This window comes from Protomyctophum parallelum (assembly GCF_964188405.1).
Source record: "Protomyctophum parallelum genome assembly, chromosome: 2".
NCBI classification, from domain to species: domain Eukaryota; kingdom Metazoa; phylum Chordata; class Actinopteri; order Myctophiformes; family Myctophidae; genus Protomyctophum; species Protomyctophum parallelum.
In genome coordinates this window covers 114,992-142,521 of record NC_139699.1, presented here as the reverse complement: position 1 = coordinate 142,521, position 27,530 = coordinate 114,992, and the positions used below count along the sequence as shown (strand labels likewise).

Here is a 27,530-nt window from a genome sequence, read left to right as displayed (position 1 = left end):
AAAAAAAATAACCTCGTTTTTCATCATTTTTGAACATGGGCTATAGCCCCTACCGTACGGCATACTATAGCACGCCGGTTTTTCATCATTTTTGAGGATTTGAAAAAAATTCAAAATTTCAAAAAACATGGGTTATAGCCCATCGATTTTTTGAAATTTTGATTTTTTTTTTAAACCTCATTTTTCATCATTTTTGAACATGGGCTATAGCCCCTACCGTACGGCATACTATAGCACGCTGTTTTTCATCATTTTTGAGGATTTGAGAAAAAAATCAAAATTTCAAAAACATGGGTTATAGCCCATCGTTTTTTGAAATTTTGAATTTTTTTTAACCTCGTTTTTCATCATTTTTGAACATGGGCTATAGCCCCTACCGTACAGCATACTATAGCACGATGTTTTTCATCATTTTTGAGGATTTCAAAAAAATGCAAAATTTCAAAAAACATGGGTTATAGCCCATCGTTTTTTGAAATTTTGAAAAAAAAAATTAACCTCGTTTTTCATCATTTTTGAACATGGGCTATAGCCCCTACCGTACAGCATACTATAGCACGCCGTTTTTCATCATTTTTGAGGATTTCAAAAAAATTCTAAATTTCAAAAAACATGGGTTATAGCCCATCGTTTTTTGAAATTTTGAAAAAAAACATTAACCTCGTTTTTCATCATTTTTGAACATGGGCTATAGCCCCTACCGTATGGCATACTATAGCACGCCGTTTTTCATCATTTTTGAGGATTTGAAAAAAAATCAAAATTTTAAAAAACATGGGTTATAGCCCATCGTTTTTTGAAATTTTGAAAAAAAAATTAACCTCGTTTTTCATCATTTTTGAACATGGGCTATAGCCCCTACCGTACGGCATACTATAGCACGCCGTTTTTCATCATTTTTGAGGATTTGAAAAAAATTCAAAAATTCAAAAAACATGGGTTATAGCCCATCGTTTTTTGAAATTTTGAAAAAAGAATTTAACCTTGTTTTTCATCATTTTTGAACATGGGCTATAGCCCCTACCGTACGGCATACTATAGCACGCCGTTTTTCATTATTTTTGAGGATTTGAAAAAAATTCAAAAATTCAAAAAACATGGGTTATAGCCCATCGTTTTTTGAAATTTTGAAAAAAAAAATTAACCTCGTTTTTCATCATTTTTGAACATGGGCTATAGCCCCTACCGTACGGCATACTATAGCACGCCGGTTTTTCATCATTTTTGAGGATTTGAAAAAAATTCAAAATTTCAAAAAACATGGGTTATAGCCCATCGATTTTTTGAAATTTTGATTTTTTTTTTAAACCTCATTTTTCATCATTTTTGAACATGGGCTATAGCCCCTACCGTACGGCATACTATAGCACGCTGTTTTTCATCATTTTTGAGGATTTGAAAAAAAAATCAAAATTTCAAAAACATGGGTTATAGCCCATCGTTTTTTGAAATTTTGAATTTTTTTTAACCTCGTTTTTCATCATTTTTGAACATGGGCTATAGCCCCTACCGTACAGCATACTATAGCACGATGTTTTTCATCATTTTTGAGGATTTCAAAAAAATGCAAAATTTCAAAAAACATGGGTTATAGCCCATCGTTTTTTGAAATTTTGAAAAAAAAAATTAACCTCGTTTTTCATCATTTTTGAACATGGGCTATAGCCCCTACCGTACGGCATACTATAGCACGCCGTTTTTCATAATTTTTGAGGATTTCAAAAAATTTCAAAATTTCAAAAAACATGGGTTATAGCCCATCGTTTTTTGAAATTTTGAAAAAAAAATTAACCTCGTTTTTCATCATTTTTGAACATGGGCTATAGCCCCTACCGTACGGCATACTATAGCACGCCGTTTTTCATCATTTTTTAGGATTTGAAAAAAATTCAAAATTTCAAAAAACATGGGTTATAGCCCATCGTTTTTTGAAATTTTGAAAAGAAAATGTAACCTCGTTTTTCATCATTTTTGAACATGGGCTATAGCCCCTACCGTACGGCATACTATAGCACGCCGTTTTTCATCATTTTTGAGGATTTGAAAAAAATTCAAAATTTCAAAAAACATGGGTTATAGCCCATCGTTTTTTGAAATTTTGAAAAAAAAAATTAACCTCGTTTTTCATCATTTTTGAACATGGGCTATAGCCCCTACCGTACGGCATACTATAGCACGCCGGTTTTTCATCATTTTTGAGGATTTGAAAAAAATTCAAAATTTCAAAAAACATGGGTTATAGCCCATCGATTTTTTGAAATTTTGATTTTTTTTTTAAACCTCATTTTTCATCATTTTTGAACATGGGCTATAGCCCCTACCGTACGGCATACTATAGCACGCTGTTTTTCATCATTTTTGAGGATTTGAAAAAAAAAATCAAAATTTCAAAAACATGGGTTATAGCCCATCGTTTTTTGAAATTTTGAATTTTTTTTAACCTCGTTTTTCATCATTTTTGAACATGGGCTATAGCCCCTACCGTACAGCATACTATAGCACGATGTTTTTCATCATTTTTGAGGATTTCAAAAAAATGCAAAATTTCAAAAAACATGGGTTATAGCCCGATGTTTTTTGAAATTTTGAAAAAGAAAATTAACCTCGTTTTTCATCATTTTTGAACATGGGCTATAGCCCCTACCGTACGGCATACTATAGCACGCCGTTTTTCATAATTTTTGAGGATTTCAAAAAAATTCAAAATTTCAAAAAACATGGGTTATAGCCCATCGTTTTTTGAAATTTTGAAAAAAAAATAACCTCGTTTTTCATCATTTTTGAACATGGGCTATAGCCCCTACCGTACGGCATACTATAGCACGCCGTTTTTCATCATTTTTTAGGATTTGAAAAATATTCAAAATTTCAAAAAACATGGGTTATAGCCCATCGTTTTTTGAAATTTTGAAAAAAAAAATTAACCTCGTTTTTCATCATTTTTGAACATGGGCTATAGCCCCTACCGTACGGCATACTATAGCACGCCGTTTTTCATCATTTTTGAGGATTTGAAAAAAATTCAAAATTTCAAAAAACATGGGTTATAGCCCATCGTTTTTTGATTTTTTTTTTTGTAACCTCATTTTTCATCATTTTTGAACATGGGCTATAGCCCCTACCGTACGGCATACTATAGCACACCGTTTTTCATCATTTTTGAGGATTTGAAAAAATTTCAAAATTTCAAAAAACATGGGTTATAGCCCATCGTTTTTTGAAAATTTGAAAAAAAAATTAACCTCGTTTTTCATCATTTTTTAACATGGGCTATAGCCCCTACCGTACGGCATACTATAGCACGCCGTTTTTCATCATTTTTTAGGGTTTGAAAAAAAATCTAAATTTCAAAAAACATGGGTTATAGCCCATCGTTTTTAGAAATTTTGAAAAAAAAATGTAACCTCGTTTTTCATCATTTTTGAACATGGGCTATAGCCCCTACCGTACGGCATACTATAGCACGCCGTTTTTCATCATTTTTGAGGATTTGAAAAAAATTCAAAATTTCAAAAAACATGGGTTATAGCCCATCGTTTTTTGATTTTTTTTTTTTAACCTCATTTTTCATCATTTTTGAACATGGGCTATAGCCCCTACCGTACGGCATACTATAGCACGCCGTTTTTCATCATTTTTGAGGATTTGAAAAAATTTCAAAATTTCAAAAAACATGGGTTATAGCCCATCGTTTTTTGACATTTTGAAAAAAAAACATTAACCTCGTTTTTCATCATTTTTTAACATGGGCTATAGCCCCTACCGTACGGCATACTATAGCACGCCGTTTTTCATCATTTTTGAGGATTTTAAAAAAATAAAAAATTTCAAAAACATGGGTTATAGCCCATCGTTTTTTGAAAATTTGATTTTCTTTTAACCTCGTTTTTCATCATTTTTGAACATGGGCTATAGCCCATATCGTACGGCACACTATAGCACGCCGTTTTTCATCATTTTTGAGGATTTGAAAAAAATAAAAAAAATAAAAAAACATGGGTTATAGCCCATCGTTTTTTGAATTTTTGAATTTTCTTTTATCCTCGTTTTTCATCATTTTTATATCGTACGGCATACTATAGCACGCCGGTTTCCATCATTTTTGAGGATTTGAAAGAAATTCAAAAATTCAAAAAACACGGGTTATAGCCCATCGTTTTTTGAATTTTTGAAAAAATAATTACCCTCGTTTTTCATCATTTTTGAGTATGGGCTATAGCCCATATCGTACAGCATACTATAGCACGCCGTTTTTCATCATTTTTGAGGATTTGAAAAAAAAACTAAAAAACGATGGAATACATGTCTCTATCTCTTAATTTCCTGAAAAGTAAAGGTTTTGCCCACTATGAAACAGTGTTCACGTATGAAACAGCGTTCACTATGAAACAGCGTTCACTATGAAACAGTGTTCACTATGAAACAGCGTTCACTAAGAAACAGCGTTCACGTATTAAACAGTGTTCACTATGAAACAGCGTTCACGTATGAAACAGTGTTCACGTATGAAACAGCGTTCACGTATGAAACAGCGTTCACTATGAAACAGCGTTCACGTATGAAACAGTGTTCACTATGAAACAGCGTTCACGTATGAAACAGTGTTCACGTATGAAACAGTGTTCACTATGAAACAGCGTTCACGTATGAAACAGCGTTCACGTATGAAACAGCGTTCACGTGTCATCATGCGCGTGAGCAATGATAGTCAACGGACCAGCTTTGGCCCCAAAGCTGCAATAACAAATTTGGCCACCATGTCCATTTCGCCTCAGGGTTTCCTCTGGTTGCCGTCTCTATTAAAATATACTATACGGTACAATCAGTAAAGAACCTGGGGGTTATCATCTATGAAAAAGCAAAACACAATGAGCAGAAAATGAACCATGTAACAACAAATTGAGCAGGGCACCGCAGAGAGTTGAACCCCGTTCTGCTAAAGCAGAAGTACCACAACCAGTGCCTAAGTTTGTGTTTTATAATTTACAGGTCCAAATCAGTGTGTCTTGCCTACAATGCCTATAATTTTTACTATTACTATTATTAGGGGGCCCAGTGTGTGACCTCATCACTATAAGAATCGGAAAAGGTCCTTCCTTCAATGCTATCCTCCTCCTCCTGTTCGATGCTGTGAGACATGCACTGGGAGCGATACAGTGGTGGGAGATGTTCCATGCTGTGAGACAGGGGTGGGCAACGTTGACGATAGAGAGGGTCACTATATTTCCACACTCACTCCAGAGGGCCACTATAGTTCCACACTCACTCCAGAGGGCCACTATAGTTCCACACTCACTCCAGAGGGCCACAATAGTTCCGCACTCACTCCATAGGGCCACTATATTTCCACACTCACTCCAGAGGGCCATAATAGTTCCGCACTCACTCCAGAGGGCCACTATAGTTCCACACTCACTCCAGAGGGCCACTATATTTCCACACTCACTCCAGAGGGCCACAATATTATATTTCCACACTCACTCCAGAGGACCACTATATTATATTTCCACACTCACTCCAGAGGACCACTATATTATATTTCCACACTCACTCCAGAGGGCCATATTGCATGTATTACTGTCATAGCAAAAAAAGCCGATCTTGTAGATTGCATTGAAATCCTGAAAAAAATTGGCAATTTTTTTTTTATTGGAATCCTGAAAAATATCATCTATGAAAAGGCAACACAATGAGCAGAAAATGAACCATGTAACAACAAATTGAGCAGGGCACCGCAGAGAGTTGAACCCCGTTCTGGTAAACCAGAAGTACCACAACCAGTGCCTTAGTTTGTGTTTTATAATGTACAGGTCCAAATCACAGTGTGTCTTAGTTTGTGTTTTATAATTTACAGGTCCAAATCACAGTGTGTCTTAGTTTGTGTTTTATAATGTACAGGTCCAAATCACAGTGCGTCTTAGTTTGTGTTTTATAATTTAAAGGTCCAAATCACAGTGTGTCTTGCCTACAATTTCCAGATTGAAAATACTTGAGACAAAATATTCTATTGTCCATGAACCCATTTTGGGGCGGGAACCCTTTTGGTGATTTAAGCATTATGTTATGAAAAATGGCAGATCTACAAGCTCATAGCGTGGGACCGAGTGCCGTGCTACGAGCTTGTGGGTCTGCTATTTTTGAAAAATCGTGAAAATGTGGTGCAAATCTTTGAATATAATATTCCAGGATGAACGTTTTTAACTCAAATCTTCCCTGAAACAACATATTTTTAGGTTGGGGTCGGCGGGCAATTACATATATTTTTGGGGGTCCTTGACATGAAAATGTTTGAGAATGACTGACATAGAAACATAGGGTTTTTCAGACAAACTGTCAGGATTTAGAAGACATTTATAGAATCGTCCTCAGGTCTATTTTATGTTTAATACTCCCAGTGGTGAAGAGAGAAGCTTTTCTATAAATGCTTGTCTTCAGTTATGTTCCTCTATTTTCAACGGACCCCAACTAGCCTAATTAGACCCGACCGATGCAAAAAAAAAAAAAGGTCTTCTAAATAGTCAGTTTTCTGAAAAAACTCTGTTTCTATGTCAGTGGTTCTCAAACTATTTTATGTCAAAGACCCCCAGAATTATATGTATTTGGCCGCCGACCCCCATCTGAAAATATGTTGTTCCAGGGACACCCCACCAGAAGCAAAGATTTGAGTTAAAAACGTTCTGAAAGAATATATACCCGTATATTACCAAATTACCAAAATTACCACTTTAAATTAAAACAAATGGTTGTGCATAGGCTGAGTATATATGGCACTTATGAATCTATAGCCTGTTTATTTTGGGGATGTGGAGGAGGAGGACTTTGTTGTTGCGCTATTGTGAGGCCACGAGGAGATCTGCAAACTCAGCACGCTGTATACATTTACATATATATATATATATATATATATGTATGTATATATATAATTAGCACATAATGCAAGAGGCAGCAGGACGCTGCTTTACTGAAAACGAGTGCTTCCAAACTCCAGTCCAGCACTTAGAAAAATAATCACCTGTGCAAGGACACAAAGTAACTCATAACATGTCTACAGTGGATTTTTTTATGAAACAAACACTTTGAGGATAGAAAGAGAATCATTCAAGCTTTCCGTACAGCTGCAATGTTGGTGAGTTTGACCTTGTTTAATACAATCAGAGAGGACTTTTCTGTTTGATGAATGGGCTGTCTATGGGAAGTTGCACCTTGTTCAATGTTGTTTTCGTCGACTAAAACGAAAAATGTTCGTCGACTACCTTTTTCCACTGACGAAAACTAAATGGAAACTAAATGAAAACTATGATGACTAAAACTAAGACTAAATATACTGACAATTTCGTCAACGAATAAAAACTAGACTAAAATGTTAGGAAGGGACTAGTGGACAAGAGATCCAGTATAAGTCATTTTACACTTGGTTGCACGGTGAAAATAGGTGAAAACAACGCGTCGCAGCGCGACGCCTTGTGAGCTTGTAGATCGGCTATTTTCAGCAAGTGTAAAAATATGATGCCGTCATTATGACGGCATCAAGGCCCGCCAAAATACATTTTAGTCGACTAAATCACCTGTAGATTTAGTCGACTAAAATCTTATGACATTTAGTCGACTAAAACTAGACTAACAATAAAACATTCCGGGTGACTAAAACTAAATGAAAACTATTCAAGAGACTAAGACTAAAACTAAAATAGAAATGTGCTGCCAAAAACAACACTGGCCTTGTTAGCGCCTTGCCATTAACTTATATGGTAAGATGGCCGTGGTTTGCACCACTCAAAAAGACTAAACACATACCAAAGACTGTAAAAATGGGACCCAGTGCCTCCCTGCTTGACACTCAGCATTAAGGGTTGGAAGTGAGGACGCTGGCGTCGACTGTTCGCCGCTTCACCTCCCAATGTATGAATGAATGAACCATTGTAAGCGCTTTGAGTAGGCATGTAGTGCATAGAAAAGCGCCATCAAAATGCAATTCATTATTAAACACCAAACAAACATGAACACCCCTCTACAGTGCTTTGGCACCTATTCCCAATCAACAGGACAGCCAACAACACTGCAGATCAGACAGGCCGGTGGTGACCCACACATAATTGATCTTCCGCACAGTGTCAATAAATGAACACATTCAAAAACATTGTAGTTATCTCGTGTTGTTACTTAAACATGGTCTATATGTTGTACACAAGGAACGAAACATTATGCAAAACAACACGACTCAACAGTCACTTCCAATCCAGCAGCTGGTGATGTCAATTAGTCATTTTGACTCAGGGGGGTGTGTGTGTGTGTGTGTGTGTGTGTGTGTGTGTGTGTGTGTGTGTGTGTTCCCAATCCAAATCACGATGTTACACATTAAGCAATATCAACTGTGCAAAGATTTGTATGAAATGCATACAAATAGCAGATCTACAAGCTCTCCAAATATCACAGCGCGCCACACACACACACACACACACACACACACACACACACACACACACACACACACTAGTACAAAAGTAAAATTGGAAATACTCAGCCAATGCTTCTAACTACTAGCTGCTTTATCAAGAAACATCAAAGTTAAATTACACGCAGGCAATTCCATCAATACCTTTAATGATAATTAAGCAGTTAATTAGCTAAGCCAGTGCACCATTGGTCCTTCCAGGTGGTCCCCAGCTAAATGAATGATTGTCATTTTGATAGGTGGTACCAACATCAATCAATAAAGAATGGAATTGTGGACAAAATATTTTATAGAAGTGTATATTTGTTAGTCTCTAGTCTAAATGTTCTGATGAATTGAAAATGGTGGACCCTATTGTAAACAAGTGTAATGCTGACCACAGTAACAGTCTCTGTATTGAGTTGTGCTTTCATGTGAAATGTAGCCATGCTGCAAAACTGTTACTTCAATCAATCTTATCCAACACAACAAAACATTCTAAAAGCCTATATAGTTTTGGGTCTGAGTAATTATCATGATCTCATCAGATGGTGGTCCATGGCTCAGATGGGTCTGAGAGGCTAAATGTCATCAGATGGTGGTCCGTGGCTCAGATGGGTCTGAGAGGCTAAATGTCATCAGATGGTGGTCCGTGGCTCAGATGGGTCTGAGAGGCTAAATGTCATCAGATGGTGGTCCGTGGCTCAGATGGGTCTGAGAGGCTAAATGTCATCAGATGGTGGTCCGTGGCTCAGATGGGTCTGAGGGGCTAAATGTCATCAAATGGTGGTCTGTGGCTCAGATGGGTCTGAGAGGTTAAATGTCATCAGATGGTGGTCCGTGGCTCAGATGGGTCTGAGAGGCTAAATGTCATCAGATGGTGGTCCGTGGCTCAGATGGGTCTGAGAGGCTAAATGTCATCAGATGGTGGTCCGTGGCTCAGATGGGTCTGAGAGGCTAAATGTCATCAGATGGTGGTCCGTGGCTCAAATGGGTCTGAGAGGCTAAATGTCATCAGATGGTGGTCCGTGGCTCAGATGGGTCTGAGAGGCTAAATGTCATCAGATGGTGGTTCTGTGGCTCAGATGGGTCTGAGAGGCTAAATGTCATCAGATGGTGGTCCGTGGCTCAGATGGGTCTGAGAGGCTAAATGTCATCAGATGGTGGTCCGTGGCTCAGATGGGTCTAAGAGGCTAAATGTCATCAAACGGTGGTTCCGTGGCTCAAATAATAATACAAATAATAATAAAACTTTATTTGTATAGCACCTTTCATGACATGAAATGCAGCTCAAAGTGCTTTACAGAACAATGGAGAATAAAAGAAAAGCAAGGCAACGACATTAAAAAACAAGCAGTAATGCAATACAGTGAGGACATGAATAACAAAAAATAAAAGATCAATTAAAAGCAATGTTGTAGACATGGGTCTGATATAGGGCTAAATGTCATCAAACGGTGGTCCGTGGCTCAAAAGCAGAATAAACAGGCTAATGGACCTTGAAAACCACTGAGCTAAATAAGCCGACAGGAAGCCCAAGCCAACACCTGCAAACACTCACCTGATAGTTTGACAGACCGCAGACTGAGGACTGTTAGTTTCCACAGCTTCTTGTAGAAGCTTTTGTTGTTGTTTTCCTCCAGCCTGGTAAAAACACCGACGGCCTGATCGATGTCCATGTCAATGAAATGTTATGTTTACGAGTTATTCATGAAAACAAACGGCTTATTGTAGCAACAAACACTCTAGCAGCGTGGTGGGGGTGTGGTTATTGGTTTGACCACAAGGTGGCGTGAGCGACCAGAGGACGCATGCGCATCCCGTGCACCGCAGCTCAAGGAACCCCCCCCCACGCACCCACGCACGCACAAAAGCACGCACCCATGCGCGCGCACACACACAAACACACACACAGTAGGCCTACACACAAACACATACGCACAATGTATTCATGTATTTATTCATTCATTAATTTCATGACAGTGAAACTGAATTGGCTGCATTGATAAAGTGTATGATTCAACTTTTCATGGTTTATATTACATTGTTTTAAAATGTTTAAAATGTTTACTATAGCAGGCCTATAGTAAACAGGCATGACGACATATTAAAGAAGAGTAAAGCTCCAGTTGCCACGTATTGCTGTACTGCAATATATTTAGATTTTGTTATGGAATATGTTATATTGGGTAAAATATACCCGTGTTTGGTGATGGTGTGACAAAGAAATATGTTTAAACGCCCAATGCATTCTCTATGGCAATAGCACAAACTTTGGCATGCTACTAAAAGGTATTATCATTCATTTATCATTGTTAAGTTCACTCTGCATATCCACGGGCATAAGAGCATGATGATGCCATAACAAAACATGGGCTACACATGGAAGAGATGTTTAATAAAAACACAATTAACTGCTAGACGGTCCCAGTCCCGGTGGTAACAAGCCTACTCGCCCCGTTTCTGTTTTCCTCCCAGAACTTTCCCCATGCAGTGAGGGGTGGGAGAGGCTGGACAGCAGACGGCTGGACTTTGAATTTCTACTAAATAATTAATACTAAATTGTTTATAGGGTCAATATAAGTCAAATAATATAGCCTTTCTACAGGAGTATCTTTTTATATTTTTCCAAAAAGAATACAAACAGCCAATAGCATATTACAAAGTTATCCCCCTCACTGGGGAGAATTCCGGGAGGAAAAACGGGCACGCACCGGGGCGAGTAGTCCAGTATTCGTCCCAGTCTCCGTCTCATGTTGTTCTTTCTTAATTATTTCTCAAATCAACTAATGAAATGATTCCCGAGCAGGGCACCGCTGGGCTCATATAATGTATAGCATAGTAGTATATATAGTTTATATGTATAGTCTCATAATATAGATATTCCACTGTTACTTTCTTAGCTTAGCCTACGCATGTTTCATGATGAATGTTTTTATGTGATGTATTCCCATGCTTTTTGTTCTTGCTTAATGTAAATCGCTCTGGATTAAGAGCGTCTGCTAAATGCCTAAATTGTAAATTGTACCAAATCCTCTTAACAGACCTTGTATTGAACTGGACTTTACTGTGCTTTTCTTTTCTCTACAAAGTGTTAATAAAGTATTCCATCAATCCGATTAAATTACTGCTATTTCTCCGTTCCATTATGGTTACTAGGGCCGGGACTAATTGCGATTAATTAACTACAGAAAAATTAATCGCGATGAACTACAGATAAATTAATCGCACCTTTTTGTTTCCCCCATCATAAAGTTGTTTTTATTTGTTTTCTCATGCCCAGCCATGTAAAGCACATTAAGTATTCATATACACACTGAAGACACTTTATATATAAGGCACTTGCTGCCTATATATATCACCTGCCTATATATCACTGTTGGGATAAAACGCATTTTTCTATGGAGTTGTGTGCACTGGAAATAATAAAAAGTCCCCCCATTCTGTGTTGCCTATAGAACTGGAGGTCTGAAAAAAACAGTAACATTATGAAGTACATTGTTGTGATGTCACTGAGATGTACTTCATAATGTTACTGATTTTACTGACAGTAAAATGTTGAAAATGAGTGGAATCCCGTAGTCACTATTCACTGGGATACCAAAAACATTTGAAAAAAAAGGTTTCTCACTGTTCTCGGGTTAAATATTGCTATGCGATTAAAATGCGATTAATCGAGATTAATTAACTACAAAGCCTCTGATTAATTAGATTATTGTTTTTAATCGAGTCCCAGCTCTAATGGTTACACTTGGTCTATAAATACATATTCTCTCTCTCTGTGTTCATGTCAAGGTTTCTTCTATTATGTGTTCAAATATAATGTCTGTGTTTACCATGCAGAGAAACACCGTGTTTAGCCTGTAAATGAACCCAAATAGTGTCTGAAACACAGAATCAGCCTTCTATAAACAGTGGTTCACAAAATGGGGTCCGGGGACCCCCAGGGGTCCTTGAGGCAGTTCCAGGGGGTCCCCAGCTAAATTGAATTTTTTACCGGGCCAGTTTTGTACTGCAGCCACCTGTAAGGGCTCTTTGAGAGCGGCTTTGAAGGAGTCTAGGGATTCACATTTCTCTAACAACTGTTGGTAGCGCCCCACCAACAGTCGTAAAGGAATGTGAATTTCCGTGGCATGGGAGAACGAACTCAACCCCTTGTTGTTTGAGCCAAATCTGGGCTGCGATATTTAATAATAATAATAACTTTATTTATATAGCACTTTTCTGGACAAAGTCACAAAGTGCTTAAATAGATGCGGCATAGCAAATCAACAACGTACAGCCAGCTGGCCAACAGTAGAAAGCATATTTAAGGATCCAATATAAAAATAACAACAATGTAATAGATAAAAAATACCGACAGAGTTCAGTGAAAAAACATTCAACAGGGCTGGGGGGGGGGGGGGGGGGCTGGGGGATGCTTCTCTGAACAAGTAGGTTTTGAGAAGACATTAAAGGATGCAACGGTATCTGCTTGTCGGATGGTTTTGGGACAGAGAAGGCCCTTTCTCCCTTGTTTATGAAGGGTGTTCAGACAGAGAAGGCTCTTTCTCCCTTGTTTATGAAGGGTGTTCAGACAGAGAAGGCTCTTTCTCCCTTGTTTATGAAGGGTGTTCAGACAGAGAAGGCTCTTTCTCCCTTGTTTATGAAGGGTGTTCAGACAGAGAAGGCTCTTTCTCCCTTGTTTATGAAGGGTGTTCAGACAGAGAAGGCTCTTTCTCCCTTGTTTATGAAGGGTGTTCAGACAGATAAGGCTCTTTCTCCCTTGTTTATGAAGGGTGTTCAGACAGATAAGGCTCTCTTTCTCCCTTGTTTATGTGATGGAATTTCTCACGAACCTTTAAGTCTCACAGCTTGTTTCGTCATGTCATAGTTTTACATCCTAATGTCAAACCCTGACCAATGAGCTGTGGCCAAACTGTCATGTGAAAACACTATGAATAATTAATACACGACAACAGAACCACGACAGACTTTTCAACAATACGTTTATTAAATGAAAACAATTACAGTTTATCATTTAGGCACTTAGCAATGTATCCACAGAGCCTTTTACAGTAACATGTTTTATCATTTAGGCACTGAGCCATTTACAGTAACATGTTGTATCATTTAGGCACTGAGCCATTTACAGTAACATGTTTCATCATTTAGGCACCGAGCCATTTACAGTAACATGTTGTATCATTTAGGCACAGAGCCATTTACAGTAACATGTTGTATCATTTAGGCACTGAGCCATTTACAGTAACATGTTTTATCATTTAGGCACTGAGCCATTTACAGTAACATGTTTTCAGAACACCACAAAGTTGGTACAGTGACTTTAAAATAAAATACACCATGAATTAAAATACACCATGAAATAAAATACGCCATACAATAAAATCCACCATTGGGCCAGCCTGTAACCGGAACATCTGTTACACATGTCATCAAAAAGAGAACATGAAAGAAATCGAATACAAGAATCAAATATCAGTAAAACAAAACAAAAAACACCATCATCAGTCTTGAAGGAAAGTCATTCATGAAACGTAAATGTGTGGAGATGTGATCTACTCTAACCTAACCTAATGTAATCTGTAAAGCTCCCTGTGGTGATGACTGGTTCAAACACAGAGGGTCTAGTTAACTAGTGATAACCCATTCTGACCTGAGATCAGATTCTAAAAATGTCAGTCGTTCTTCGATTTTTCAAAAATAGCAGACCTACAAGCTCGTAGCGCGCCACTCGGTGGCGCGCTATGAGCTTGTAGATCTGCTATTTTTCAATAGCTAAAGCATAACATGATGCCAACACGAAAATGGGTTCCCGTTCAGAATGGGTTAACTAGTGTTAACTAGTGATAACTAGGAGCAGTAACCAGGCAGGCTGCATGCTACTAGATTGGTTGAGACGGTCGTGAGTTTGTTGATCTGCTATTTTGAAACACATTTGAAGGAGATGAAGAAAAACAAAGACCCAAAAAATCTTAAAATTCACAAATAAACCTGAGATGAGGTATATAAATCTACATATTCATACGTCAATGAGGTATGAATCTACATATTCATACATTAACCTGAGATGAGGTATAAATCTCCATATTCGTACATTAATGAGGTATGCATCTACATATCTGTACATTAATGAGGTATAAATCTCCATATTCATGAACCTGAGGTCAGACATGAAGTAGCAGCAGGTGTACGCTGTGCATTATATCAGTTAACTCTTTCACTGCCACCTGCTCTCTCCTTGCCACGCTCTTTGTTTGAACCCATTCTGAACGGGAACCCATTTTGGTGTCGGCATCATGTTATGCTTAAGCTATTGAAAAATAGCAGACCTACAAGCTCGTAGCGCGCCACCGAGTGGCGCGCTACGAGCTTGTAGGTCTGCTATTTTAGAAAAATCGAAGAACGACTGACATTTTTAGAATCTGATCTCAGGTCAGAATGGGTTAATCAGACCAGTGTGTGTCCAGTGGAAACCTCGTATGAATCTGATCTCAGGTCAGAACGGGTTAAAGGTGAAAATTACCCCGGGTCGTCACCAGGAGGTCAGCAAACGGCTAATGGATCCTCCCGTGATGAAAGCCTGAGGCATTGTGACGCTGTCCAATGAGACGTGGGTAAAGCCTGAGGCATTGTAACGCTGTCCAATGAGACGTGGGTAAAGCCTGAGGCATTGTAACGCTGTCCAATGAGACGTGGGTAAAGCCTGAGACATTGTAACGCTGTCCAATGAGACGTGGGTAAAGCCTGAGGCATTGTAACGCTGTCCAATGAGACGTGGGTAAAGCCTGAGGCATTGTAACGCTGTCCAATGAGACGTGGGTAAAGCCTGAGGCATTGTAACGCTGTCCAATGAGACGTGGGTAAAGCCTGAGACATTGTAACGCTGTCCAATGAGACGTGGGTAAAGCCTGAGGCATTGTAACGCTGTCCAATGAGACGTGGGTAAAGCCTGAGGCATTGTAACGCTGTCCAATGAGACGTGGGTAAAGCCTGAGGCATTGTAACGCTGTCCAATGAGACGTGGGTAAAGCCTGAGGCATTGTAACGCTGTCCAATGAGACGTGGGTAAAGCCTGAGACATTGTAACGCTGTCCAATGAGACGTGGGTAAAGCCTGAGGCATTGTAACGCTGTCCAATGAGACGTGGGTAAAGCCTGAGACATTGTAACGCTGTCCAATGAGACGTGGGTAAAGCCTGAGGCATTGTAACGCTGTCCAATGAGACGTGGGTAAAGCCTGAGGCATTGTAACGCTGTCCAATGAGACGTGGGTAAAGCCTGAGGCATTGTAACGCTGTCCAATGAGACGTGGGTAAAGCCTGAGGCATTGTAACGCTGTCCAATGAGACGTGGGTAAAGCCTGAGACATTGTAACGCTGTCCAATGAGACGTGGGTAAAGCTTCCATTCTAAACGTGCCGTCGGCCACCGGCCGACTTGGGAACGATGCAAGTTGGGAACCTAGCATGGACACTGTGGAACGCCTGAACGACCACTAGAAGTCAGCGGGGCGAAGAGTTCTCGAGTTACATGGATGTGCGTACACACGTGCACACACAGAGACGTAGACGTGCGTACACACGTGCACACACACAGACGTAGGCGTGCGTACACACGTGCACACACAGAGACGTAGACGTGCGTACACACGTGCACACACACAGACGTAGGCGTGCGTACACACGTGCACACACAGAGACGTAGACGTGCGTACACACGTGCACACACACAGACGTAGGCGTGCGTACACACGTGCACACACAGAGACGTAGACGTGCGTACACACGTGCACACACAGATGTAGACGTGCGTACACACGTGCACACACACACAGAGACGTGGTGCATTTATTAAAGGATATATATTTGTTTCCCCTGGACTGGAGCGCGCGCAACAATTCTACTGATGTACAATTTGGAGATTCCTGGAACAAAATATGTTCAGCTGGAGGTCAGGGGTCAAACCCTATCAATCTGGAGGTCGGAGGTCAAACCCTATCAATCTGGAGGTCGGAGGTCAAACCCTATCTTGGGGTCTTTAGCACACCAAGGTTTGCACATCACTGTGCTTCTTATATACATCATCAGTGTGATGTCACCATGATGTCATGAGGAGTCACTCATGACCAAATATGGAGTCCATGATGTCAGGCGTACTGGCGGCGGTGGTAACCATGACAACCTGGACTCACTCAGACATGTGGAGTAACCATGGTGACCTGATGTGACCCTCGCTCACATGGAGACTCTATCTCTGCTCACACAGAAACACTGAGGAGCCATTCCACCCCAACCAGAACCCAACGTAGAGGGGTTCAGAGGACGTGGTCTGGAAGGAGTGCAGGTGGGTCAGAGTGTCCTCTGAGGACACCTCATAGAAGGACAGAGTCCCAGCGGGACGGTCCACATACACTGCTACTCTGCAGACCCCGTCCTCCCTGACCTCACGGTCAGCATCCACTGCTGCTCTGATGGAGCGTCTAGAGGGACCGACAGGGAGGACAGTCTGCTCCCTATTGTGCATGACAGAGTAACTGTCACCACGACACCGCAGACTCCATGACATGCCATTGTATCCAAGCAAACAGTTATCACGACCTCCTTTCCTGCTGATTGCTCTGTCAGTCCCTGCTATAGCAACGCCTCCACTGCACTCTACCTCAGAGTAGCAGCGTTCGCTCACACTCTCTGCACTCAGAACCTGATAATGGAACTTAAACCTCTCTGTATGGTCAGGATACTGATGACTCTGTCCCTCCACCCGTGTGACCTTCCTGTTGTCCTCAGACAGAGTGAGGTCACAGTTTGCTGTGTTTGTGTCCAGTGAGAGACGCTGGAAATCTGATGAGAAAACACACAGTAACCATTAAGTACATCATTCACTGACACACACACACACACACACACACACACACACACACACACACACACACACACACACGTGAGCACACGCACACACACACACATGTGCGCGCGCACACAAACACACACACACACACACACGCTTGCACCCAGTGCAACACACACATGTGCGCTGGCGGCCGCGCACACACACACACACACACACGCATGCGTTTGCACCCAGTGTCTCTCACATCCATGTGCACGCACACACACGCGCACGCTCGTCTCTCTGACCCACACACACCCACATGCGCGCGCACGCACACACGTTTGCACCCAGTGTCTCTCGCACACACACATGTGTGCGCGCGTGCGTTTGCACCCAGTCTCTCACACACACACACCCGCATTTGCGCGCGCACACACACACCCGCATTTGCGCGCGCGCACACACACACACCCGCATTTGCGCGCGCGCGCACACACACACACACGCATTTGCGCGCGCGTGCGCGCGCACACACACACACACACACACGCATTTGCGCGCGCACACACACACACACACACGCATTTGCGTGCGCGCACGCACACACACACACACACACACACACACACGCATTTGCTCGCACACACACACACACACGCATTTGCGCGCGCACACACACACACGCATTTGCGTGCGCGCACACACACACACACACACACGCATTTGCGCGCGCACACACACACACACACACACACACACACACACACCCGCATTTGCGCGCGCGCACACACACACACACACACACACACACACACTATTAAATTAAATGTCAGAGGCGAAGTGATGTCGGCAAGGTAAATGTAGGCCTAAATTAAAATTAAATTGAATAACACTCGATTGTGGGTTAATACATACAGTGCCTTCGGAAAGTATTCACACCCCTTCACTTTTACCACATTTTGTTTTGTTACAGCCTCATTTCAAAATGGATTAAATTAGTTTTTTTCCTCATCAATCTACACACAATACCCCATAATGATGAAGTGAAAAAAGTTCTCTCAAATATTTTGTTAATTTATAAAAAATAAGAAGCTGGAAAAGCACATGTACATAAGTATTCACACTCTTGACTTAGTACTAAGTTGAGGCACCTTTGGAAGCAATTACAGCCTTAAGACTTTTTGGGAATGATGCTACAAGCTTGGCACACTTGAATTTGGGGTATTTTCCCCCTTTTTCTCTGCAGATCCTCTCAAGCTCTGTCAGGTTAGACGGGGAGCGTCGCTGCACAGCTATTTTCAGGTCCTTCCAGAGATGCTCAATGGGGTTCAAGTCTGGGCTCTGGCTGGGCCACTCAAGGACTTTCACAGAGTTGTCCTAAAACCAATCCTTCGTTATCTTAGCTGTGTGCTTGGGGTCGTTGTCCTGTTGGAAGGTGAATCGTTGACCAAGTCGGAGGTCCTGAGCGCTCTGGAGCAGGTTTTCATCCAGGATGTCTCTGTACACTGCTCCATTCATCTTTCCCTTTATCCTGACAAGTCTCCCAGTTCCTGGGAGACTTGTTCTCCCCACAGCATGATGCTGCCACCACCATGCTTCACCGTAAGGATGGTATTTGCCAGGTGATGAGCGGTGCCTTGTTTCCTCCAGACGTAACACTTGGCATTCAGGCCAAAAAGCTCTATTTTGGTTTCATCAGACAAGAGAATCTTGTTAATAATGGTCTGAGAGTCGTTTAGGTGCCTTTTGGCAAACTCCAAGTGCGCTGTGACGCCCGGCTGTCATGTGCCTTTTATTGAGGAGAGGCTTCGGTCTGGAGGAAACCAGGCACCGCTCATCACCTGGCAAATACCATCCCTACGGTGAAGCATGGTGGTGGCAGCATCATGCTGTGGGGATGTTTTTTAACGGCAGGAACTGGGAGACTTGTCAGGATAAAGGGAAAGATAAATGGAGCAGTGTACAGACATTCTGGATGAAAACCTGCTCCAGAGCACTCAGGACCTCCGACTTGGTCAACGATTCACCTTCCAACAGGACAACGACCCCAAGCACACAGCTAAGATAACGAAGGATTGGTTTTAGGACAACTCTGTGAAAGTCCTTGAGTGGCCCAGCCAGAGCCCAGACTTGAACCCCATTGAGCATCTCTGGAAGGACCTGAAAATAGCTGTTCAGCGACGCTCCCCGTCTAACCTGACAGAGCTTGAGAGGATCTGCAGAGAAAAAGTGGGAGAATACCCCAAATTCAAGTATGCCAAGTAGAGCCCAACCGATCCGTCGGTCGCACCGATGTATCGGTCATTTTCTGGTCATTTTGCGACATCGGTGTTTATTTAATCTGATGTCCCAATTTTTATACAGGAGGGGGAAAGTTATTTAATGTTTACTACAGTCCATCCTGCAAATATCACTCTCTCGGTCCTGCACCGCTGTACTAGAGAAGTATATCACCTTTTCGGTTCTGCACCGCTTAGTGGAAAAGTCTTTCACTCTGTCGGGTGCGCAGCACAACTACCCCCCCCCCCCCCCCCCCACACACACACACACACACACACACACACACACACACACACACACACACACACACACACACACAACACACCTCTACAGTACTACAGAGAGACGGAGAGAGAGGGGGGAGAGAGGGTGGGGGGGAGAGAGCGAGAGAGAGCGCACGCAAACTCCTTAGGGTCGAAAATTTTCAGTAGCACCGAAGAGCCGACTTTAGGACGGTACCCCCCCCCCCCCCCCCCCCTGAACCTCAAATGACGTCACATTGTAGGCTCTACAGCGCCGAACCGACTTTTATTCGGCTCTAAAATAGGAGTATGAATCGGCCCTTACTCCTCGATTGTTTTACCTTTGTCTCAAATTGCCCAGCAAAACTATAATCCTTGTGTGAGTGTCCTTGTTCCAAATTGATGTGAAGTCATGTGCATATTGGTTGCCAGCAGGCACGTGGCAGCAGCAGCTAAGACGGTGAGCCTGTACATTTCACCGCATAGGCAATCAAGACCATCAATTAATGACAGCTGTGAGGCTGTGAGCCTGTGTGTAACTGTTGTGTGTGGGGCTGGCTAATCCTTCCTTATAGTGAGGGACTACAGGGAGCAGGGACAACTATTATATTTTAAATCATATATATATATTCCATTCCATCCATATATATCCGTTCCATTGATAAAAACATTGGACGTTGGCCTGACGCCCAGTGTTCAAAGAACGATCGTTCACGAAAACCCACCAATAAGCCCTTCAGACTTGGATGGTCAGAGCGGCGCGATTACATACAAAGGCAATGCAAAGACGAGAATTGCGCAAACGGGCGCAGCGCGACCTGCCGCGGTACAAACTGGACGAACCGAGGAGAATATATATTCAGGTCTGAACTACAAGCTCAAGTCTGATCTACAAGCTCACAACACTCGCAACGCCTACAAGCTCACAACACTCACAACGCGTCGCGTCCGCGACACGTTGTGATCTTGTAGATCAGCTATTTTCAGCATGCGGAGATATGCAGGCTCTGAGAGCATTCAGAAATTTTACCTTCACGATAAAAGTATGCCGCTTTCACAAGTTGGCCCATGAAGACAAGGAAAAGGATTAAGAATTCGTTGGCATTTCACATTGCAAAAGAGTTTTTCCAAATTATAATAAGGTATTAATTTGGATAATGGTAATGGTATATTGTACAAATTGTCACTTTATTAATCCCAAAGGTTTGGACTGCATTTAATTTAAAACACAAAACCTTAAACTGACTATGTGTGTGGAATATAAATATTTGCTTTATTGACTGAGTGACTTTGTGTTGGGTTCAAACCATCTACAGTGTTTTGAAGTATAAGGTTGCTGTTTTTTACACAGTGACCTTTGTAGGGGGTTTTATGATTCAAACCTATAATGGTGGAAACCACTACATAAATAAAAGGCATGATAAGAACATGTATTAATACCACGCTATACAAAGAAAACAATGGTGCTACCTAATTTCTGGTGGCGCTACCAAATGAAAAGGTAGGTGGCACAGTGCTACCTGTGAAAAGGTTAGTCTGGAGCCCTGATCCTACATACAACTAAAAAAATTACACCTGTGTGAAGTGAGGGGTGCTAATATATTAAAGTCTAACTCATGTTGATTAGGTGATGTAATGGTGATTAAGATGTCTATTGCTCAGACACTGACATTCTTTGTAGGACGGACATCTACACTAATAGCTGGATAATAGGAGGGCATATATAGGGGTGCATTTAATTTAGAAAAAAAAGCCTTATGTGCCAAAACATTTTATTTAAATGTATTCAATATATTATATTGTTAATTTAATAAAAAAAACGTATTTTGAAGTTTAGACGTTTTTAAAATGTATTTTTTATTATTGATTACGAAACATCGGTCCAAAACATCGGCATCGTATCGGCATCGGTGGTGTAGGTCTCTCCAAAATCGGCATCGGACCCAAAAATATGGCATCGGTCGGGCTCTAATGCCAAGCTTGTAGGATCATTCCCAAAAAGTCTTAAGCCTAAGTTGCTGCCAACTTGGTACTAAGTCAAGAGTGTGAATACTTATGTACATGTGTTTTTCCAGTTTCTTATTTTTTATAAATTAACAAAATATTTGAGACAACTTTTTTCACTTCATCATTATGGGGTATTGTGTGTAGATTGATGAGGAAAAAACGGATTTAATCCATTTTGAAATGAGGCTGTAACAAAACAAAATGTGGTTAAAGTGAAGGGGTGTGAATACTTTCCGAAGGCACTGTATAGGCCTATAGTCCGGCAGCCGACAGGCGTCTTTTGTTTAACCCATTTAGACCCGAGGAGGATTCTACAAATGCCTTCTACATCCTGACAGTTTCCTGAAGAAACCTCATGTTTTTATGTCAGTGTTTCTCAACCTTTTCCATGTCAAGGACCCCCAATAATATATGTATTTCACCACCGACCCCCATCTGTTGTTCCAGGGACCAACATATTTGGTCTACAAGCTATGAGCTTGTAGATCTGCTATTTTTCAATAGCTAAAGTATAACATAATGCTTGAAACACCAGAATGGGTTAAAGTGGGATATTTGGTATATAGTCTTTTTCATTGGCCTGAACTATTGTCTATATTCATACATTCATGAATCCACTTGCTGAGCGGCTGTCACTATTGGGCTTTCTTTTTCATTAACATCCTACGGCAGGCAAAATGGTCCAACATGTCAAACTTTCCTCATGCTTTAAGTAGCATGTGACATGTAAAACTTTCCTCATGCTTCAACCCATTCTGACCTGAGATCAGATTCATACGAGGTTTCCGCCAGACACACACTGGTCTGATGAACCCATTCTGACCTGAGATCAGATTCTAAAAATGTCAGTCGCTCTTCGATTTTTCAAAAATAGCAGACCTACAAGCTCGTATCGCGCCACTCGGTGGCGCGATATGAGCTTGTAGATCTGATATTTTTAAATAGCTAAAGCATAACATGATGCTGACACCAAAATGGGTGCCCGGTCAGAATGGGTTAAGTAGCATGTGACATGTCAAACTTTCCTCATGCTTTAAGTAGCATGTGACATGTAAAACTAAGGGCTTTTCATGATTCTGAATACATTCCAGGCATTAGTTTTACACAAAAAACCCTCCTTGGGCTAAAAACGGCCATTGACGTCATGACAAATGTGATGAGGTCAGCACATTTTGGGCAAGTGGCTATGGCTGTTTGACATGTCACATGCTACTTCATGCCCCCCCCCCCCCCCCATCTGAAAATATGTTGTTCCAGTGACACCCCCCCCCCCCCCTCCCAGAAGCAAAGATTTGAGTTAAAATGTTCACTCTGTAATAATTTATATTCAAAGATTTGAGGCACATTTTCACGATTTTTCATAAAATAGCAGACCTACAAGCTCATAGCGTGGCGCTATGAGCTTGTAGATCTGCCATTTTTCAATAGCTAAAGTATAACATAATGCTTTGAAACACCAAAAGGGGTTCCCGCCCAGAATGGGTTAAAACATAATGGAAGTTTGACATCTTTGCCATCTTTGCCTGCCATAGGATGTTAACGGTCACAAGAAACCCCTATAAAAAAGCCCAATACTTTCAGCCGGTCAGCAAGTGGATTCATGAATGTATGAATATAGACAATATTTTAGGCCAATAAAAAAGACTATATTCCCACCCGTCAACCTCGACTGCCGGACTACTAGACAAGGAGGTTAAATGGGAGGCTATTGTGCAGTCAAAGTTACCAAAACAAGCTAGTTAATTCAGCATTCTTTTATTGAGCGGTCAGGCCGGTATGGTAGGCCTCAGGCCTAGCAATATAGGCCTCAGGCCTACCATATCTGGCCCACGTTCAAATATGTGAGTGAGAACACGTGAGTGAGTGTTTCTGTCATTCTGATCTCCAACATATTTCTATTGACTGGCTTTATCTCTCAGCCAAGGCTGTAGTTGTCTGCAACGTGTCACTAAGGAGTATGAAATCCTTGTTTGACCAACACGCACACGCCTGAAGATGCACTGTGTGCGCGCCAGACTGCGTGCTTGACAAACTACAATGTGAAAGCAAACCCAGCCAACAATGTTACAACTACAGCCCTGAAGTCTACCAAACTATACAGTAGGTGTTAAAAAAACTCTGTATAAGATGTCAATAGTGAGAGATACTCACGTCCTTGAATGAGATGAGGATTGAACCGATCTTCTCCACCATGTTTCACTCTGTAGGAAGTAGAAAAACAATGCATCAATGTCTGACTGTCTAACACAACGTCTCCACTAGCTGACACTACAGTGTTTCACTCTGTAGGAAGTAGAACAACAATGCATCAATGTCTGACTGTCTAACACAACGTCTCCACTAGCTGACACTACAGTGTTTCACTCTGTAGGAAGTAGAACAACAATGCATCAATGTCTGACTGTCTAACACAACGTCTCCACTAGCTGACACTACAGTGTTTCACTCTGTAGGAAGTAGAACAACAATGCATCAATCATCACATGTCTGAAAATAGTAAAATAGTGGTGATGCCCCACAAACATTACCCACACATAGTAAAGGGTTCTGCTGTAAACCGGGCCCCACAACAGGGTCTACTCACTTGAGATTCTCCAGCCCAGCAGAGAGCAGCATCTTCATTCCTGACTCATTCACCATGTTGAGACTCACGTCCAATTCTCTCAGATGGAGGGAGGGATTAGAAGTTAGAGCTGAGGCCAGAACTTCACAGCATCGCTCTGACAACCAGCAGTTCTCCAGTCTACATGAAGAATACAACCAGATGTGTGTGTGTGTGTGTGTGTGTGTGTGTGTGTGTGTGTGTGTGTGTGTGTGAGTGAGTGAGTGAGTGAGTGAGTGAGTGAGTGAGTGAGTGAGTGAGTGAGTGAGTGAGTGAGTGAGTGAGTGAGTGAGTGAGTGAGAGAGAGAGAGAGAGAGATTGCATGTGAATTATTGCATGTGAATCACAGGGGAGGGTGATGCCTTTCTAATTGTAGTCAGAGGGAGGGTGAGCTAATAGTTTATCATTGTTCCTCCTATGTGTCGATCACTGGGATTGGCCTATCCACACACACACACACACACACACACACACACACACACACACACACACACACACACACACACACACACACACACACACACACACACACACACACACACAGTCTACAAGTCCGTCCGTCTTTCTCTCTCTACTCTGCCGATGTGAACGTAAATAAAAGCCTGTCTACTGAAGGATAGTCTGTCTCAGTCCCTCATATCTCTGGACACTTTCTTCATACTGAGCAAGCACAGAAACGCTATTGGCCCATTTTGGACTGAGGTCGATTAAAAAAGGCTTCTAAATCCTAACATTATTCTGAAAAACCCATGTTTCTATGTCAGTGGTGCTCAACCTTTTTCATGTCAAGGACCCCCAGAATTATCTCTATTGGGCCACGGACCCCCATCTGAAAATATGTAGTTCCAGGGACCCCCCAGAAGCAAATATTTTAGTTAAAAATGCTCTGAAATATATATTCAATGATTTGCGCCACATTTTAACGATAAAAAAAAAATAGCAGACCTACAAGCTCGTAGCGCGCCACTCTGTGGCGCGCTATGAGCTTGTAGATCTGCTATTTTTCAATAGCTCAATTATAACATAATGTTTAATATAAATATTAAAAACTCGTGGATGACACTGACAACATAACACATTGAACCACTCAGAGGTGTTTTAGGTTTTAAATGTGGTATCTCAGCATAAAGACTACATACATTAGTCACTGTATCTTATCAATATTATGGTCAGTGTGAGTTACCATGATATTAACCTCATCCACACTCTTCAAATACTACCACCATCATAACTACATTATAATCACTTACTATAACAGAACTTTACTTAACCAAATACAAATAAAAATGTTAAATGAATCTGACCTGAGAGTCTCCAGACAACAGTTTGGGCTCTTCAGCGCAGCACAGATGAGATCCAGTCCAGAATCCTTCAAGCCGTTTCCACTCAGGTCCATTTCTCTCAGACAACAGTTTGGGCTCTTCAGTGCAGCACAGATGAGATCCAGTCCAGAATCCTTCAAGCCGTTTCCACTCAGGTCCAGTTCTCTCAAATGGACGGATTGGAGCTGAGAGCTGAAGCTACAACTTCACAGCCTCTCACTGACAAGGAGCAGTTCTCCAGTCTAAATGAAGAATACAACCAGATGGGGAGAGAGAGAGAGAGAGAGAGAGAGAGAGAGAGAGAGAGAGAGAGAGAGAGAGAGAGAGAGAGAGAGAGAGAGAGAGAGAGAGAGAGAGAGAGAGAGAGAGAAAGGAGGGGGGGGGGGATTAAAACCAATAAAATACATATTCCTGGATAGATAATAATACCCCCTCTGTTGCTTTCACTTGTAGAACGAACACACACACACACACACACACACACACACACACACACACACACACACACACACACACACACACCACACACACACACACACACACACACACACACACACACACACAGTCTACAAGTCCGTCCGTCTTTCTCTCTCTACTCTGCCGATGTGAACGTAAATAAAAGCCTGTCTACTGAAGGATAGTCTGTCTCAGTCCCTCATATCTCTGGACACTTTCTTCATACTGAGCAAGCACAGAAACGCTATTGGCCCATTTTGGACTGAGGTCGATTAAAAAAAGGCTTCTAAATCCTAACATTATTCTGAAAAACCCATGTTTCTATGTCAGTGGTGCTCAACCTTTTTCATGTCAAGGACCCCCAGAATTATCTCTATTGGGCCACGGACCCCCATCTGAAAATATGTAGTTCCAGGGACCCCCCAGAAGCAAATATTTTAGTTAAAAATGTTTGCTCTGAAATATATATTCAATGATTTGCGCCACATTTTAACGATTTTTCAAAAATAGCATATCTACAAGCTCATAGCGCGCCACTCGGTGGCGCGCTATGAGCTTGTAGATCTGCTATTTTTCAATAGCTAAATTATAACATAATGTTTAACCCATTTAGGCCTGACGTCGAAATAATAAAAAAGTATTCTGAAAAAATATATATTTAAAGATCTGTGTTGCATTTTCACGATTTTTCAAAATAGCAGACCTACAAGCTCGTAGCGCTTGTAGTGTGAGTTACCATGATATTAACCTCATCCACACTCTTCAAATACTACCACCATCATAACTACATTATAATCACTTACTATAACAGAACTTTACTTAACCAAATACAAATAAAAATGTTAAATGAATCTGACCTGAGAGTCTCCAGACAACAGTTTGGGCTCTTCAGTGCAGCACAGATGAGATCCAGTCCAGAATCCTTCAAGACGTTTCCACTCAGGTCCAGTTCTCTCAAATGGGACGGATTGGAGCTGAGAGCTGAAGCCACAACTTCAACGTCTTCCTCTCTGAGGTCACAGCCAACAAGTCTGTAATTACAGATTAAATGTAAAATCAGAGATGATCAAAACAGAACAGACCATGTTCACTGTCAAGGAGGTTCCCTGTGGTGCTGTCTGAAATGTGTGTGTGTGTGTGTGTGTGTGTGTGTGTGTGTGTGTGTGTGTGTGTGTGTGTGTGTGTGTGTGTGTGTGTTTGGATACTTTTCTAGGAAATAGAGGCAGTGAGTAACACATATTTAATTTAAATGTGCTCATAACTTTCCACTGTTCTCATTTGATTGTAATACAAACATTAAATAATTAAAACGATCCCAACTCGCTGCTGTTGTTCCACTCTATGGCAGTGAAGTGAA

The 27,530-nt window shown here is 41.4% G+C and overlaps 1 protein-coding gene and 1 long non-coding RNA gene across 2 annotated transcripts in view; both read right to left on the bottom strand.

Annotated features, from left to right (window-relative positions):
* Positions 1-17,160: 17,160 nt before the first annotated feature.
* On the bottom strand, positions 17,161-24,521 carry LOC310877881. The gene is made up of 3 exons (XR_014570839.1): positions 24,378-24,521; positions 23,945-23,994; positions 17,161-17,272 (listed from the first exon to the last, which is right to left on the bottom strand). It is a non-coding gene; the product is annotated as an uncharacterized lncRNA (long non-coding RNA).
* Positions 24,522-25,021: 500 nt separating this feature from the next.
* LOC310877078 (protein NLRC3-like) overlaps positions 25,022-27,530 on the bottom strand; it is a gene marked incomplete at its 3' end in the record, with an annotated part of 46,354 nt that continues 43,845 nt past the window's right edge. The window contains exons 6-8 of the mRNA XM_083790762.1: positions 27,031-27,204; positions 25,700-25,882; positions 25,022-25,055 (exon numbers count right to left, since the gene is read on the bottom strand). Coding sequence (XP_083646888.1) covers positions 25,022-25,055; positions 25,700-25,882; positions 27,031-27,204 — 391 coding nt within the window. The remainder of the gene's footprint in view (positions 25,056-25,699; positions 25,883-27,030; positions 27,205-27,530) is intronic.